Source organism: Cucumis melo, chromosome 1 (assembly GCF_025177605.1).
Source record: "Cucumis melo cultivar AY chromosome 1, USDA_Cmelo_AY_1.0, whole genome shotgun sequence".
Taxonomy (NCBI): Eukaryota; Viridiplantae; Streptophyta; class Magnoliopsida; order Cucurbitales; family Cucurbitaceae; genus Cucumis; species Cucumis melo.
The window spans coordinates 14,101,199-14,117,940 of record NC_066857.1 but is presented as its reverse complement, the minus strand read 5'-3'; the positions used below and the strand labels follow the sequence as shown (position 1 = coordinate 14,117,940).

At 39.0% G+C, this 16,742-nt stretch overlaps 1 protein-coding gene across 2 annotated transcripts; it reads left to right on the top strand.

Annotated features, from left to right (window-relative positions):
• Nucleotides 1–1,598: 1,598 nt before the first annotated feature.
• On the top strand, nucleotides 1,599–14,411 carry LOC103490166 (uncharacterized). 2 transcript variants are annotated; one of them, XM_008449554.2, is made up of 6 exons: nucleotides 1,599–1,961; nucleotides 2,182–2,462; nucleotides 8,790–8,967; nucleotides 13,241–13,333; nucleotides 13,490–13,577; nucleotides 13,774–14,411. In XM_008449554.2, exons 1-6 carry the CDS (start codon nucleotides 1,891–1,893, stop codon nucleotides 14,050–14,052), a joined length of 990 nt encoding a protein of 329 aa, XP_008447776.1. In that variant the 5' UTR covers nucleotides 1,599–1,890; the 3' UTR covers nucleotides 14,053–14,411. The 2 variants fall into 2 exon arrangements, with proteins under 2 accessions (XP_008447776.1, XP_008447775.1); XM_008449553.2 differs by having other exon boundaries at nucleotides 1,720–1,961; nucleotides 8,772–8,967.
• Nucleotides 14,412–16,742: the final 2,331 nt, after the last annotated feature.

Below are 16,742 nucleotides of genomic sequence, written 5' to 3'. Positions count from 1 at the left end.
CGTATCATTTTCAACCCAAAAACCTGTAACTAAATCACCTAAAATACTATACATGATGCATGGTGGCAACCCGCCCACTAATGGGTGATACTATCTCGTAGACAGAAACCTAAAAATGCAATGAAAACATTAGTGAAAGAATAACAAGCATGAAATTATAACTATTGACAAAATACATAATAAGCATAAAATTACTAACTTGAAAGGTGAAGGAAAACCTTCATAGGCTAACGACTCATGGGACTTGTTATTCCCAGGTTTCTTTTTGTGCAAGACAATATTTCCATTTAGTGCTCTTTTCAAGCTACTAAGGGTCTTAACCCATATCAATTCACCCTAGTCGTAGTTGACGAACTCCTCTAAATCATCTATGAGGCATAACATGGTTCAGTCCATGTGTTTCCTTCTCTCCCTCCCCATCATCGTAGCTCGATGAAAAAAACAGGAATATATTCACCATATCCTCGTCACTTTCGAACTGAACTTTCAGATAATCTTTATCCAACTTAACAATATTCATATTCGTTATATCGCCCAAATATAACTGTCACAGTCTAAGGGCTTTATCCTGTTCAAATTTCACCGTACATCTCGGCCTATACCTCAATCCCGTGATAATGTTGAAATCTTCCCCCTGAAGGAGACCTTCTCACCTAGTAATTTAAAGCTAATAACGTCCTCCCTTCATCCTCAACCTTTCTCAGTAAGATGTACCGGCACATGGGTCCATTGAAAATCAACTTATTGTCCAACAAATGTCTAAATATGGTTTTTCTAAACACATATATTTGTCTTTTTCTAAACACATATATTTGTCTAGGTGTTAACTTATTTTTAATGTCCGAGACAGTCTTCGCTAAGTGTGAACAAGATGTTAAGTTTGTAAGAAAGAAGTTTGTATCGCGGATTTTGGTGACAAGAGGCATCTGCCAAGCATAAAACACATATAACAAAATAAAATCAATAATTTGTCCTAAGACTCAGGGGAATCTTGCATGATAATAACATGAATTAACAATGAAACTTGGGCCACATTGCACTTGGATGCCACAAGATTAGGGTTTTCCATGCATTCTATGATGTATCTCAACTAATCTTGGGCGAATTCGACATCGATCACCTCACATAATGCAAATGAAACAAAATAAATCTTGGGACTCATTCAACAAATCTCGATGCAATTTCATCAACCTCAGTTGAGATTCATAATCTACGTGAGTCCAAATTAATGAAACCACCTACAAATAATCGTAAAACCAGATACAAAAACAACTCCAACAACCTCAGAGTTCATAAATAACCCATCTGCCTCAGATTTCACAGATAACCCTAAATCCTAAACTTAAAACAAAAGCCTTAAACTAACAAATGATTTAGACGTTTAAAATTAATTACCTCTATAGATTTAAGTTTGAGATACACTACGTAAGGTTTGCCGTGTGAAAATCAGTCAATCTGAGAAAGTTTGGAAGCAAAAACGTTAAAACTCGACCAAAATGAGAAGATTGATTTTCCCAAAACGTATGAAATATTTGAAGAACCAAAGATATTTTGATAATTTTAGCATAGTCTTTATTTTGAATTTTAAAATGAAACAAAAAATGTTGGGGGACGAGTCCAAACCCACGTTGCCTGAGAAAAATAAAAATAAAACAAAAACTTTTTTTTTTTTCACAATTTTTCTAATTTAGCCCTTACGATATATATGTATACTTTTTTAAGTTTAAACTAAATTCAGACATCTTCCAACTTCCAGTGTGCTCAAATTTGAGCTGATTTCACCCATTGAAGGGCGCTGGCAGTCTGCTGAAGAATTTTCATGTTCAATAGAACACTGCATTTCTTGGGTTTACATCTCCGGTGATGTTTTTTGGCTAATTTCGTCGACGAATGACAGCCATGGCGGGATTCAGCATCCATGCCTCAATTCAGCTTCAACCTAGGGTTCTTTCAACATCCTGGTGATTAATCTTTCCTAACTTTACTTCATTATTTACCCCCTTTAATTTAGTTTCCAAGAATTTAACGAATATAGCGAGCTAGACTTAAAAGGATTCGAAAGAATTCTTCTTTTGTAATTATGGTTTGAATGCGTTTTAATTGACCATAGATGGATTCTCGTTTTCGCATTCCATATGATGTCCTTGCGTTCATTTTTATGGTGGAGCTAATTGTCTCCAGGGTGAAGAAAAGCGGAGTTTTTGCTTGCTTGAAAGGCAGAGTGTATAGCTCGTCGGGTCCTGTTAGGTACATTCCAAAAGGGTCTTCAAATGATGAGAAATCGAGAACACATTTGACACCGGAAATTGTGAATGGAAACGATTTCAGTAGTGGGCTGGATGTTAATGCTCGGAGGATTGAGGTTAAACATAGGAGTGAAGTACCGAGAAGTAATTTTAATGATACATTGCGTGATCAAAATCAGTATGAGAAGAACTACTCAGCTGGTGGAAGTATGCTAGGTATCTATATGGAGCTTTTTAATTCGTTGAAACCGTTGTGTGCGTTTACCAAGTTGAATTGATCAAAATCTGTAATTTTTGTACTTCTGCACACCATGTAGTTTTAAAGTCAATGCTTTGCTGTCGTATTTTGTTCTGAGCTTGAAATATGGGTTGGCTTGTGCTTAATTCCCATCAGTTATCAAAGTTCTATAGATTGGAGATCCAGACAGGGCCGGGATGGTTATGAGTTTCATGAAAAAACTTGTGTGTAGGGTGTGGAATGAGGAAGTTTTTTAGGGGATAGTAAAGAGGGTAAGCATGAAACATTAGAGTTTTGCATTCAAGAGAGAGTTTGGAAGGCCACATTGAAGCTTCGAAGAAGGAGAAAGGTAGGTTTAATAGTGCCCTGGAACTCAGGAAATTGTACCTTCAGGTCTGCACAATCTTCCCATGTTGCTTCATGAGGGGGTAGCCCCTTCCAACTCACCAATACTTCCCATTCTTTAGTGGCTTGATTCTTGCGATACGCATAGACTTCCTCCGGCTGCGTAATCCACTCATGACATTCATTTACATATGGATCAAGGGGCTGGATTTCTTTGAAGTTCCCTACTGCCTATTTGAGCTGAGATACATGGAACACCGGGTAAATGGCCGCGGTACTGGGTAGTTCCAGTTTGTATGCTACTGCCCCAATTCTTTTTATGATTCTGTAGGGTCCAAAGTACTTTGGTGATAGTTTTTCATTACGTTTCTTCCGTAGGGATGTCTGTTTGTAGGGCCTTAATTTAAGGAATACATGGTCCCCTGTTTGAAACTCCACATCTCTTCTTTTCATATATGCAAATTTGTTCATTCTTTCTTGAGCCACCTTCAATGCTCCCAACACTATGTCTCTGTCCTTTAGCTGCTGATCTAGCGTGGAGTTGGGTGTCTCCATGTCCCCGTATTGGATCAAGGGAGGGGGAAGTCATCCATATACCGCTTGAAATGGGGTGATCTCAATTGACCCATGGTATGTGGTGTTGTACCAATATTCGGCCCAGTGTAGCCATTGACTCCATTCCCTCGGTTTCTCCCTGCAAAAACACCTCAAATAAGCTTCCACACTTTTGTTAACCACCTCGGTCTGCCCATCCGTTTGAGGATGATAGGAGGAACTCCTGTTCAACTTAGTTCCAGCTAATCTAAACATTTCAGTCCAGAAATGACTGAGAAATATTTTGTCCCTGTCTGAAACTATCGATTTAGGGTAACCGTGCAGCTTCACTACTTCCTTGACAAACACTTCGGGCACTGTCTTGGCAGTATATGGGTGTTTCAGTGTGAGAAAATGAGCGTACTTGCTCAGCCGGTCCACTACCACCAGTATCACCTCCCACCCGTGTGATTTGGGCAGCCCTTCAATGAAATCCATGGAGATATCACTCCAAATGGCATCTGGAATTTCTAACGGCAGCAGTAGACCCGTCGGGGATAGGGCAGAAGTTTTATTCCTTTGGCATATCGTGCATTCTTCATAGTATTTCTTAATGTCACTCTTCATTCCCTTCCAATACAATTCGCCGGCGATCCTCTTATAAGTTCTAAGGAAACCTGAGTGCCCTCCAAAAATTGAGTCATGATATGTATGCATAATGGTGGGAATCAGTGTGGATGTTTTTGACAGAACTAACCTCCCGTTAAACTTCAATACACCCTGATGGATAGTATAGTGTGGAACCTCCATGCCTTGTTCCTCTATTAACCGGATAATTTCATACAAAGCTAGGTCTTTTCTTACTTCCTCCCGAATAACCTCTACGTCCAGTAACGTTAGGGCTGTCAATTGGTTCAAGTGTGCCGTTGGACCCATTCTGGATAGCGCATCCGCGGCCTTGTTCTCCAAGCCCGACTTATATATCACTTCAAACGAATAGCCTAGCAGCTTAGCTATCCATTTTTGGTATTGCGGCTGTATCACCCTCTGTTCTAACAGGAATTTCAAGGATCTTTGGTCTGTTTTCACTGTGAATTTCCTTCCCAGCAAATATGGTCGCCACCGCTGCACTGCCAACACTACTGCAATCAGTTCCCGCTCATACATTGGTCGTGCCCTGTCTCGCATACTCAAAGTTTTGCTGAAATAGGCAATCGGTCTCTTGGCTTGAATCAATACTGCTCCCACTCCAAAACCCGAAGCATCTGATTCAATCTCGAATGGCAGATTAAAGTCTGACAATGCTAACACGGGAAGAGTCATCATGGCCGTTTTGAGTTTCTCAAAGGCTGTCTCTGCTTCTTCCGTCCATTTGTATGCCCCTGTTTTCAGTAGCTGCGTGAGGGGGCTGCTATTCTCCCATAATTCTGTACAAAGCGACGGTAATAGCCCGTGAGCCCCAAAAATCCCCTCATCTCCCTCACATTCGAAGGGATTGGCCATTCCTTCACTGCCCTTATTTTTTTAGGATCCACCTCAATGCCTTTCACGGATATAAAATGACCTAAGTAGCTAATTCTTGGTTTAGCAAAACTGCACTTGTCGAGGTTGACGTCCAACTCACTTTCCCTCAAAAGTTCCAACACCGCTTCAAGGTGTTGCACATGCTCCTCCACTTCCTTACTATAGGCTAAAACATCATCAAAGAAAACAAGTACAAATCTTCTCAAATAGGGCTTAAATACCTGGTTCATCAGGGCTTGAAAGGTCGAAGGGGCATTTGTCAGTCCGAACGACATCACTAGGAACTCATAGTGTCCTTTGTGTGTTCGGAAAGCTGTTTTCTCTACGTCTTCAGGGCACATACGAATTTGGTGGTACCCAGCTTTAACGTCAATCTTCAAAAAGATGTCTGCCCCATTCAATTCATTAAAGAGTTCCTTAACTACCGGAATTGGGAATTTATCCGGAATGGTCACATCGTTCAGTGCCCTGTAGTTTACATAAAATCTCCAGCTTCCATCCTTCTTTTTCACTAATAATACGGGGTTGGAATACTAGCTAGTGCTCGGCCTAATAATTCTGGAAGTCAACATCTCATCCACCAACCTCTCCATCTCTTCCTTTTGGTGGTGTGCGTATTTGTATGGCCTGACGTTAACCGGATCAGTTCCCTGCTTTAGATAAATATGATGGTCTATTCCCCATTGGGGTGGTAGTTTGCCCGGCCATTCGAACACCTCACTGTATTTGCTGATTATGGCAGCAATTTTACCTTCCTTTGTTTCTGTCAGTTCGTCGTCTTCCTCCCTTCCCTCGATGTCCCTTCTTTCCATAGCCCGGTATTCAACAAGAAACCCTTGGTCTTCCGCCTCCTAGCTCTTCATCATTCCCTTGAGGCTGACTTGGGTTTTTATGAGACTTAGATCCCCTTTGATGACCACCTTGTTTCCCCTCTCATAGAAGGTCAAGATTAGGTTCTTCCAATCAACTTCAGTGATTCCTAATGAGTGCAGCCACTGCATTCCCAGGATTGCATCCACTCCTCCCAGTTCCAGGGGTAAGAAGCTATCCGTCACTTTACAATCCCCTAGCCACAGCTCCACGTCTCCACACACACCTCTCCCTTTTATTGTTGTGCCCGACCCAAGTATCACGCCGTAGTTGGGTGTTTCTCTCATCCGTTGTTTCAATTTATCCACCAACTTCTCGGCAATGAAGTTATGGGTAGCCCCACAATGGATCAGTATGACTACCTCCTCTTCTCCTATTTTCCCTTTCACCTTCATGGTTCCCGGATTTGTCAGGCCAACCACTGAGTTGATAGACAACTCTATGTTCAAATTCTCAACGTTCTGTATTTCCGACAACTTCATCTCTGATTCTGCATCAAAATATTCCTCTTCTACAATTTCAAGCTCTTCCCCGCTCTCCTTAACGAGTAACGTACACAACTTCTTGTTCTCCTTAGTTTTACACCTATGCCTTGTGTGGTACTTCTCTCCACACCTGAAACATAACCCCTTTTCCCTTCGGGCTTGAAACTCGGCATCTGTCAGCCTTTTGGTGGGTCCTTCCCGTCGCTCAACCCATTCATGAACGTCTCTTCCAACACCACTGGCTGTAGGAATGCTACTGGCGCCAAATATTTATCAAATCGGTTTTTGTATTCCTCCACCGTCGTCTCTTGCTTGATGGTGAGAAATCGCCCCACTAGTGTGCCGTCTTGGATGGATTGGAATCTCACCAGCATCTTTTGTTTCAGGTCCTGCCATCCCTTGAATGCTTCCCTCTCCTCTTGGGATCTATACCAATCCAACGCTCGTCCGTCGAAGCTTATGACTGCTACGGTTAACTTTTCTGAATCGGACAGGTTGTCTATTTTGAAGTATCTGTTGGCTCGGAATAGCCACGAGTTTGGGTCGGTCCCATTGAAGACCGACATTTCCACTTTTTTGAACTTACTCCGATCCATCGACTGTCCTTCCTCGACCTTCCTTCCTTCCTTCGAGTCTATAGAAATCGCTGTGAGGGTCGGTTCTTCATTCTGAGCTTTGCTTGTCGAGCCTTCAACCATTTGCTTACCGGGCGAGTCGTCTCGGAGGATCCCTTCCAAGTATTTCAGTATCACCTGCTGCTGCTGATACTGCTTATCAATTTGAGCATTCATATCCGTGATGGTCTTCGACAGGAGAGAAATGTTTTCCTCCATCAATGGAAGCTTCATAATCCCTTGTTCCACCATGTTGAGTCTCTCTTATGTGCTCTTCGCCAGTATGGTAAGCTCTGATACCAAAATATTAAAACACCAACTGGTGCTTCTCTACTATTTCGATTACTCTTTCCAAAACAAATCGTAGTGACAACTTACAGCCCGTGTTTCTCTAACAACCTACGATTAATCACGACAAAAACTACACACAAAATAAGCAACACTCACACAAAACTTTCTATCAAAAACAACCACAGAGAAAATAACGCAAGAACAGGATATATAGCCTAAAACCCCAGGCGATGCAGCAACGATAGCCTGGAATTCCTTCTGCCTCCCTCTCCTTCCTTGGAGGGAGCAGCCCAACCTTTTCACGACAAAAAGTACGTACCCCCCTCTGCTCCCTGCTCTCCCTTTTAATCCCCACTACTAACTAACCCGTGGTCCCCACTGACTGGTCTCCAGTCACCTTGCTTTCCTCCCCGCTTCCACGTGTACCCTTCCCCGTCTCTATATTACTATCCTTCTTCCTTCGGTTATAGGTAAATAGAATTGGAGGTCTAGCAGCTTTATGATAGAAACCAGTTTATTTATGCATCAGAAGGTGCAAGCCAAGTGATATTTGAAGAGCTCCCTATCCCTGTCTTTTGCCTCCTGTCTCACTCAGAGATTTAGTTAGTTACTCAAAGTATGACTCTCGAGAATCTCTCTCTGCGTCTTTCCTTCACCGAACTAAATAATATTTTCAGACCTGAATAAGCCATATTGAACTATTACACATTATATAGTCTCTTCGCTCTTGTCCTTCCTTCTGAGTTGTGATTCTTCCTTACGACGGACTCTGTCTCTATACTTTTATATCGAATGAGCTGAGATATATGGATACTAGCAAATTCTTGGTAAATTATTATTTTACCATATTCTTGACAGAAGTTGCTGACCGCTTCTTTGACTATAAAAAGTTATAATCACAAAATTACCAAGAAAGCTATATTCTTTCAGTGCGTCAGAAGATTTAATACTCTTAACAGGGTTCAAGTACCCTCCCTAATTCTCTAGGTATATTTTACAAGAGAAAGAAACTTAGTAAGTAACTGTGAGGGTACTGATAGGAAATATGTTGGGAATATTAGTAGGATGGTATAATTAGGTAGGGAGGTGGTTATGAAGTTTAGTTATGCACAGAGAGAGTGAGAACGGAATGAGTTGGGCATTTTGGGAGTGAATAAGGGCTTGGGCAAGATCTCAAGAGGGAGGGTGCATGCACCTCGAATTACTTGTTTATATTGTAATTTCTCTAGATATTGCAATATAGTTGTTATAGTGTTTTCATATATTTTCTTGTTAGGAAGCATCCTAAAAGTAATCTGCTCTTCTTTTCAAGATTCAATTTGGAGAGTGAAATTTTAAACCTAACTTTTGAACATAAGATTTTCCAGTACCTTTTTGGCTTTTGACTTCTTGTCTTGTCTTTTTTTATTTTTATTTTTATTTTTATTTATTTATTTATCTCTTTGAAGTGCTTTAAGTTTTAACAATATTCTACATTCTGATTGTGGGCAATTCAAAGAGGCTTTTTTTCTCCCCTTTATTTTTTTAGTGGTAATTTCTTTTGGTGTTGGCTTCAGAGTATTCCTGTCTTCCCTCTCTTTTGTACACTACTTTTCTTAAATAGAAAGTTGTCTTTTATCTCAAGGGAAAATTTCATATTTAGGACTAGAAGATGACTTTGATGACAATTTGAGCCATGTTGCTGCGCTCTTGGAAGAACCCGAGGCAGTAGATGAGGAGTTAAATATTTATGACAATAAATCTTATGATGGAAACCACGTGGGGGGAATTCAAAGTAAGCAAAATGCTGAGAAATTGGCAATTGAATTACTTGCAACAAGGTAATATTATGTTAACTGTGATTCCTGTCTTTGATTTTCGAATCTGCACTACTCTGATTGAAGTGATGAAACTGTAAAAGTAAAAAATGAGTTTGTGACAGATTTATGTAGCTAGGAAACGTATCTGACTCACTTAAGTTGTAAGTTATTAAAGTTAGGGTATTTTTGTAATTGTCTAGTCAAGGCTTTACTGTATTCTTTAATTTTGTAACTATTTAAATATTTGAATTAGGGTAGATAATTTTCTGATATTTTATTAGGTCTTTCCTTGTATGTATATATTGAATGAAATTATAGAAATTCGTCACGGTATCAGACCAACTCTAATTGTCTAGAAACCCAAATCTCAGTGACAACTCACCATCTCCTGGAAGTTTCTCCATACGTCCACCAGACAATGCTGCTGCTGTACGTCTTCCAGTCGCCATCGTGAGTTCACCATCTTCTTCCGACTGCCGCTGCTTCAGATCTCACCAGATCTTTTTACTCATGCCATCGGGCTATTTCCAGTGTTTTTCATCCGCGCCAGATTCTGCCTTCAATGGGTTCTTCATTACAAACCTACCGGTCTCTATCATCATCAATAGTCCAATTTTTCACCTTGTAGACTTCATCAAAATCTATGGAAATTACTTCAAACGAATGTGCATCAAATACCCTAATCGCAAGTCGCAAATTGAATGGCAGCAATTACATTCAATTGTCATAGTTGGTTCGGATGTTCATATGTGGTTAGGGTAAGGATGAGTTTCTCTCTAGTGAAAATGTGCAACCCAAGGAGGCTTGATCTAGAATTCAAAAAGTGGAAAATGGATAACAACATGGTTATGCCATGGCTAATAAATTCCAGAGTCGTTCCAAGGCGTCTCCTGGTGGAGGACGTACAATCTCTCCAGTTAAGAAAGCGGCCTTCGAGGAACATCTTTATTGATTGGGACCAAGAGAAATAATTTTGCTCATTTAATTTTTCACCTGAAAAATTTCCTGTAGGCGAACCTAAAGAGTCAGTTATATAATTTGACTGTAAATTAGGGAACGAAGTTATCGGGTTCTTGGAATACATCGGCAACTCGGTTGGTTTGGAATGCGTTGAAGACTCGCCCGCTTCAATGTCCGATCTGTTTTGGGGTTGATCAATCCCGTTACCAGAAAACAACGTTTGTTGTAAATTGTCAACATACGGCGAATGCTTACTGTACAGATTTGACAAATTTATAGTTGAGGGTTGCTGTCCGGAGTTCATAGGCGGCACGTGAGGATGCGAATGCGTTTGACAGTTGAACATCCAACGGCGTGTAAAGGGGAATGGGCTGGGCGGTGAGATGAAAAGGCGATAGCACGTGGGCCCACGCATCGGACAGGAGCGGCGCATGAGGCATTTTTTGGTCAGACGGCAGCACAAATGACTGCGAAACCACTTCCGTTGGGTAGATCAGCAATTTCTGTAGGTTTTGGAGCAGTTTCTCCACGGTGGTGGCGGTAGTGACGGGTTCGGTTTCGATCTGGGTTTCTCCTAGGTTATTTTCTAGGGTTTCATTATTGCTTTGCTCTGATACCATATTGAAAGCAATATAACAACAACCCGAGGCTTACGTGGAAACTTGAGAATCGAGAGAAAAACCACGATACTTTAGTTTTTATTATTTCTCTTATGAATGAATATAGTAGGTACAAAGGGAGAGAATAATAGAGTACAATAGGAGTAAGAAAGGAAAAGATTTAGGAAATAAAATCTTCTATATTATTCTTTCCAAAAATTCTCTAATGGCAAAGCCCCACTAATTCTAACAAGTACCATGAAGGTTTGCAAACTAAAGAAACCTTTTCATGGGTTCAAGCAATCACCCCGTGCTTGGTTGGTAGATTTGCAACTTTTGTTCTAAGTCTTGGGTATTCTCATTGCCAATCAGATCATACTTTGTTTGACAAAAGTCTAAAGATCTATTTGCCTTCTTGATAGTATATGTTGATGAAATAATTATCTATCGCAATGATGAATCAGAATTACAAAGCTTGAAAAGGCACTTGGCGCAAGAATTTGAAGTCCTATCTTGGAAATCTAAAATATTTTCTTGGTATGGAGGTTGCTCGATCCAAACATGGTGTAGTTATCACAAAGAAAGTATGTGTTAGATCTTCTTACAGAAACTGGTATGCTAGGATGCAAGCCAACAGACCCCCTTATGGACCCACAAAAGAACTTGGACACAATCTTGAGAGTGCACCTGTGGATAGGGGGAGATACCACATCTTGTAGGGTGCCTTATCCACCTTTCTCATACTTCTCCCGATATTGGATTTGATGTTAGTATGGTTAGCCAGTTTATGCATCACCACTAATGAAGAACATATGGAAGCTATGCATCGGATCTTTGGATATCTAAATATGACTCCCGGAAAAGGACTATTGTTTAGAAAAGCTGATAAAAGAAACATTGAAGAATATCTGATGCAGATTAGGCAGGGAAGATCTCAGATAGGTGTTTTACCTTTGGTTATTGCTCCTTTATATGGGGCAATCTTGTTACATGGAGAAGTAAAAAGGAGTATGTGGTTGTAAGTAGTGTAGAAGCTAAACTCAGAGCAGTTGCTCCGGGCTTGTGTGAAGGTATATGGATCAAAAGAGTCCTAAGTGTGTTAGGAAAAGATTGTTCATTGCCGATACAAATGATGTGTGACAATAAAGCTGCAATAAGTATTGCAAAGAATCCACTTCACCAAGATAGGACAAAATACGTTGAAATTGGTCGGCACTTCATCTCAGAAAAAGTCAACAATGAAGTGGTTCATCTCAACTATGTGCCCACAAAACAACAGATGGCAGATATCGTTACCAAGCCTTTACCAAGACCTAACTTTGAAGTCTTGAATAGCTAGTTAGGTTTGTATAATATATACAACCAACCTTGAGGGGAAGTGTTGTAAATTATTAAAGTTAGGGTACTTTTGTGATTGTCTAGTTAGGGTTTTACTGTATTATTTTATTTTGTAACTATTTAAATATTTGAACTAGGGTAGATATTTTCCTTATATTTTATTAGGTCTTTCCTTGTATATATATGGGAATTAAGCCATCAATATGATTCTGAATGAAATTATAGAACTTCCTAAAAAATCATGTATGAATTAAATATTATTTTTCCAACTTTGGACATGGCTTGGACACTACTTTGGAAAATATTTAACCTAAAAATTGGGGAAAATTGGGGAAAAAACTGAAATTATTTATTTATTCTTCTTCCGTTAGTCATAGCCAACTCAATCCTTTTATATTTTATAATAGTTAAGATATCGTTTATTGCGTTAGTTTTTTTTTATGTTTTGAGGTATATTTGTTTTGATTTTAAATTAAAACTGAACTTATGTAGGTGCGTTAATTTAATATTTTCTATTACATTTTGTTTTGATAAACATAACGACACACAGCACGAAGAAACTGGTGTAATTCGTACACCACCAAGAGGCTGTATGTTGCACGACCGTCCAAAAAGAGTAAAGACGCACACTTATCTTAAAAAATTCTGCTAAACACCAAAGCAAGGAGCGGGAAGCACATTTCCATAAAATTCTACCTTACCGCCTTAGACAGGACAGTCGAAGGCTTCCATCATCTAGTGGTCGATCTTCTTAGGAAGGCAGCAGGTCAAACCAAAAGTCACAGTGGAAAAAGAGGTGATCAAGAGTTTCATCATTTTTCCCACACTTGTAGCTGGTAGAAGGGGAGAGGGCCGTCATCTTAAGCTTCCTCTGAAGTTTATCACGAGTATTTAAACTCCAATAGGCAAGTGACGCCTTTTTAGGGAAGGGGCAGAGGAGGGGCTTCCACATAGACTAACCAGAGGTGGGGCAGAGATAGGAGGCCTCTTAACACTACTCAGAAAGGCCGATTTACTATTACATGTCCTAGAGGCATCAATCTTCCATCTGAGGCAGTCCGGGTAATCAAGCGTCCAAGAATTTAAAGCTTCCAGCAGCGCCACCAAGACACCCATTTCTCTATCAAAATGCGTGGGAGCATCAAGAAGTTTTGTCGCCTCAATATTTTCATTTATTTTCTCTGTGGAAGCATGGTGACATACCAAAAGGAAAATAGAAAAAATCTTAATGTGTGGGAGTAATTTATCATATGTTATTAAAAACAGACTGAAAACCTGATGTGATGATGAAATACCTTTTGCTTTACCAATATTTGTAATTAGTTGACAATAACATAGATGCATGTGCTTATGCAAGAAGAATATTAGAATATTAAGCTTATGATTGCATCCCACAGATCCTTCACTGCAGTTGAGCTGAGGAAGAAATTACTTCGCAGGAAGGTCTCACCAGACGCAGTGGAAGCAGTAATCAATGATTTCAAGATCAGGTCCTGAATGGTGGCTACTTGTTATCTTTTTTAGTTATCAGCAACCTTTTGACAAACCTTCTACATTTGCACGTTAGATTTGAATTTTGAAGTCTAATTCAACCATATGATATGCCTCTCATTTGACATTAATCTTAGCCATATAATTATATTTAGGGGGTTGATCAATGAGGAGTTGTATGCCGAAGCATTTTCTCATTCGAGGTGGTCTTCCTCCAGTTGGGGACCTAGGAAAATCAAGCAGGTAAGTGTAACCTATTTTCATTTGGCACATAGCTAAAGAGTTGATCTTCTTTCTCGTCTTTTTCAACCTTTAAACTTCTCATCATTGATAGGAGAGGTAGTTGGTAGGATTAGGACTAGAGAAACTTGTTTACCAGATGCGAACTTTTTTATATCAATTTTATGATACTGAGAGGCTATTTTTTTTTTTGAATCAGGCACTTGTAACTAAGGGGATAGGAAGGGAAGTTGCTCAGAAAGCAATTAAACTAGTTTTTGAAGACGATAAAGAATCAGGTGATGGAATGAGGGTAGCATTATCAAAGGTTTCAATGGATCGTTTATTTGTCGAAGCTTCAAAACAGTGGATGCGAGGCATGGATGCACCGAGAGAGACTAGAAAATCAAGAATAGTTAGGTGGCTTCAATACAGGGGTTTCGACTGGGATGTTACTATAACCATTCTAAAGAAGTTACAAACGAAGTTCCCTCCTTAGCATTTGAATGAAAAATTTGAAGGATTTGGAGGCTCTTTGACCCTTGTCTGGTTGGGAAAGTATTGATTTGGATTTTGGTTGCTGTATCATCATGGGGTGCGAAGAGAAATGTCCGAAACTAAAACTTTTCACTTCCTGAATATATGCAAATGGGTGTCAAGAGAAGAGTCAAATGGTGGAAAGTGGAAGGAGAATAACAGTTGCAAAAGTGGGACGTTTGAGTCTGATTTTTCCTATGGTGAATTGTTCTTCCAGTACAATTACTGTTTACTTTCTACTCTTGGTTGTATGGATGAGGCTCTGTTTATGATAGCAAATCTGATTTCATTTTATTTATATAATTGGGTTTTCTTCTCCTCTCTCGCTCTCTCTCTCTTCTTCTTAACAGAGATTTGACAGGGAGAATGATTGAATGAAATTCGGAAACAAAAAATACAAACTATCACAAGCAGTATGGCTTTAGCCTTTCTAAACAGTTCTATATTGTTTTATATGTTTATCAAATACGTGTTTGATATATATCTCCGAGAATGATGTTTTTAAATTCTTTGATGTATTAATTATTGATTAAAATATTTAGAAATATAATGTAGTCTAAGTAATCTCAAGGAATAATCTTTCAAAAATCATAACTGTTAGATCTTTATTAAAATTTATATTATTATTTTTTTTGGAAGACGAACAACAAACTACTAGAGAATCACATCAGAAGAAGCTAAGAGAAGAAGCTTGCTCTTTCAACGCCTGGACATCGATAAGTGAGCCAAAACATTATTCCAACGACGAACATGGATGAAAAAAACATCAACCAAATCTTGCTAATAGTTTTAACCTCATGGATAAAAAAGATACTTCAGTCATGTCTTCAAGGTTGTCAATTAAGAGATTTACAACAATTAAGAGGTTTACAACCTTCAAACAGTTAGACTGTAATAATGACCCAAAAATTAAGAAAGATGAAGCAAGAGAGGCCTTCACAAATAGCTTTGGCTTCAAGAACCTTAACTTTGCTATATCTTTTAATAAATTTGAAGCCAACGAGATGAATCGACCCAAATGGCCTTAGAGCACCCACCTAAGACCGCCTGAACAATGACAAAATTTCAAGCCAAATCAATGTTCAACTTTGAATAGTTTCTTGATTGAGGATACCAACCAATATAGTGAGAATGTGTATGAGATAAATAGGATCCCATTACTGAAAACTAATGCCCAATTGTTAATAACTGAAGTGTTTTCTCATTGATTTATCTGATGGTAATTACGAGTATTTATAATACTTTTTTACAGTGCAGTTTGGACAACAAAATAATAGAAAAATATAACAAATAGTAACTAATTTCAAAACAATAATTATACATGATAATATCCTCCCTTAAACTGATGCACTTTAGGCTAAGGCATAAGTTTGGATTGAAGAGTGTGGAAGCGATCGGTAGCGAGAGGTTTTGTTAATATATATTAGCAGGTTGTTGTGTTGAGACATTGTACAACAATGTAATGTCATTTCGAACAACTTTTTCCCTTATAAAGTGAAAGTCCACTTCTACGTGTATGGTTTGACCATGGAGGACAGGGTTATGAGCAAGTTGGATGGCGGACTTGTTGTCACACTGTAAACAAGGAGGTTCTCTTCCAAATATATGTAAGTCTCGAATGAGTTGTCGAATCCAAAAAATTTCAAAAGCTGTTGTTGCAAGTGTTCTGTATTCAACTTCCATTGAATTTCGAGATATAGTGGGACTGCTTTTTGGTAGCCCATGATATTGAATTATCTCTTAAATAGATGATGAATTCTGTGGTTGACCTTCAATCAAGATTATTTCTTGCCCAATCTAAACCTGAGAATGCATTTACTCTGAATGGATTTATGGATTGCTTGAAGAATATGCTTTTTAAAGTGGTCCCACTAATGTATCTTAGTACTCTTTTGGCTACTATAAAATGGCAATAGGCAGGTGAGTGCATAAACTGTGACAATTTGCTTACTGAGAAGGTGATGTCTGATTGAGTAAAAGTGAGATATTGGAGGGCTCCAATAATAGTTATGTAGGCTGTTGCATCTTCATTTGAACATGGATTATCTAGTTTGTTACTAAAGGAATGTATAGCAATGGAATATTACATGGTTTGCATTCATTCATTCTGAACCTTTGTAATACATCCTTAGCATATTTTGTTTGTGTGACAAAGATATCAGATGAGTTCCTTAGGATTTCGAGCCCTAGATAACATTTCAATATTCCTAAGTCAGTCATATCAAACTTCTGCTGTAGCTGACTTATTAACACATTAATGTACGACTGGTCGTCGCTTGTTATTATGATGTCATCTACATAAAGTAGGAGATAAGTGGTAGATTTACCAATTTTTCAAACAAACAATGAGCTATTGGCATTCGAGGCATTAAAGCCAAGTGTTAATAGGTGAGTTGTGAAGCTTTCAAACCAAGCTCGAGGAGCTTGTTTGAGGCCATATCATTTTAGAGCTTGCACACTAGGTTTAGTCTTGTTTTGTCAACAAAACCTTGTGGTTGTTACATATAGACTTCTTCGTGGAGTTCGCCATGTAGAAAGACATTTTTAACATTAAGTTGTCTTAGTTTCCATTCAAAATGTGTAGCTAAAGATAGAACTATTTAGACAATAGGCTTCTTTACAACTGGGCTAAATGTCTCTACAAAATCTATA

Excerpts from the sequence above, each read along its gene's own strand:
- LOC103490166 (XM_008449553.2), top strand. The coding sequence starts at position 1,891 with ATGACAGCCATGGCGGGATTCAGCATCCATGCCTCAATTCAGCTTCAA. Across the intron at positions 8,968-13,240 it reads ATTGAATTACTTGCAACAAG|ATCCTTCACTGCAGTTGAGC; the intron begins GTAATATTATGT and ends TGCATCCCACAG. Across the intron at positions 13,334-13,489 it reads ATCAATGATTTCAAGATCAG|GGGGTTGATCAATGAGGAGT; the intron begins GTCCTGAATGGT and ends AATTATATTTAG.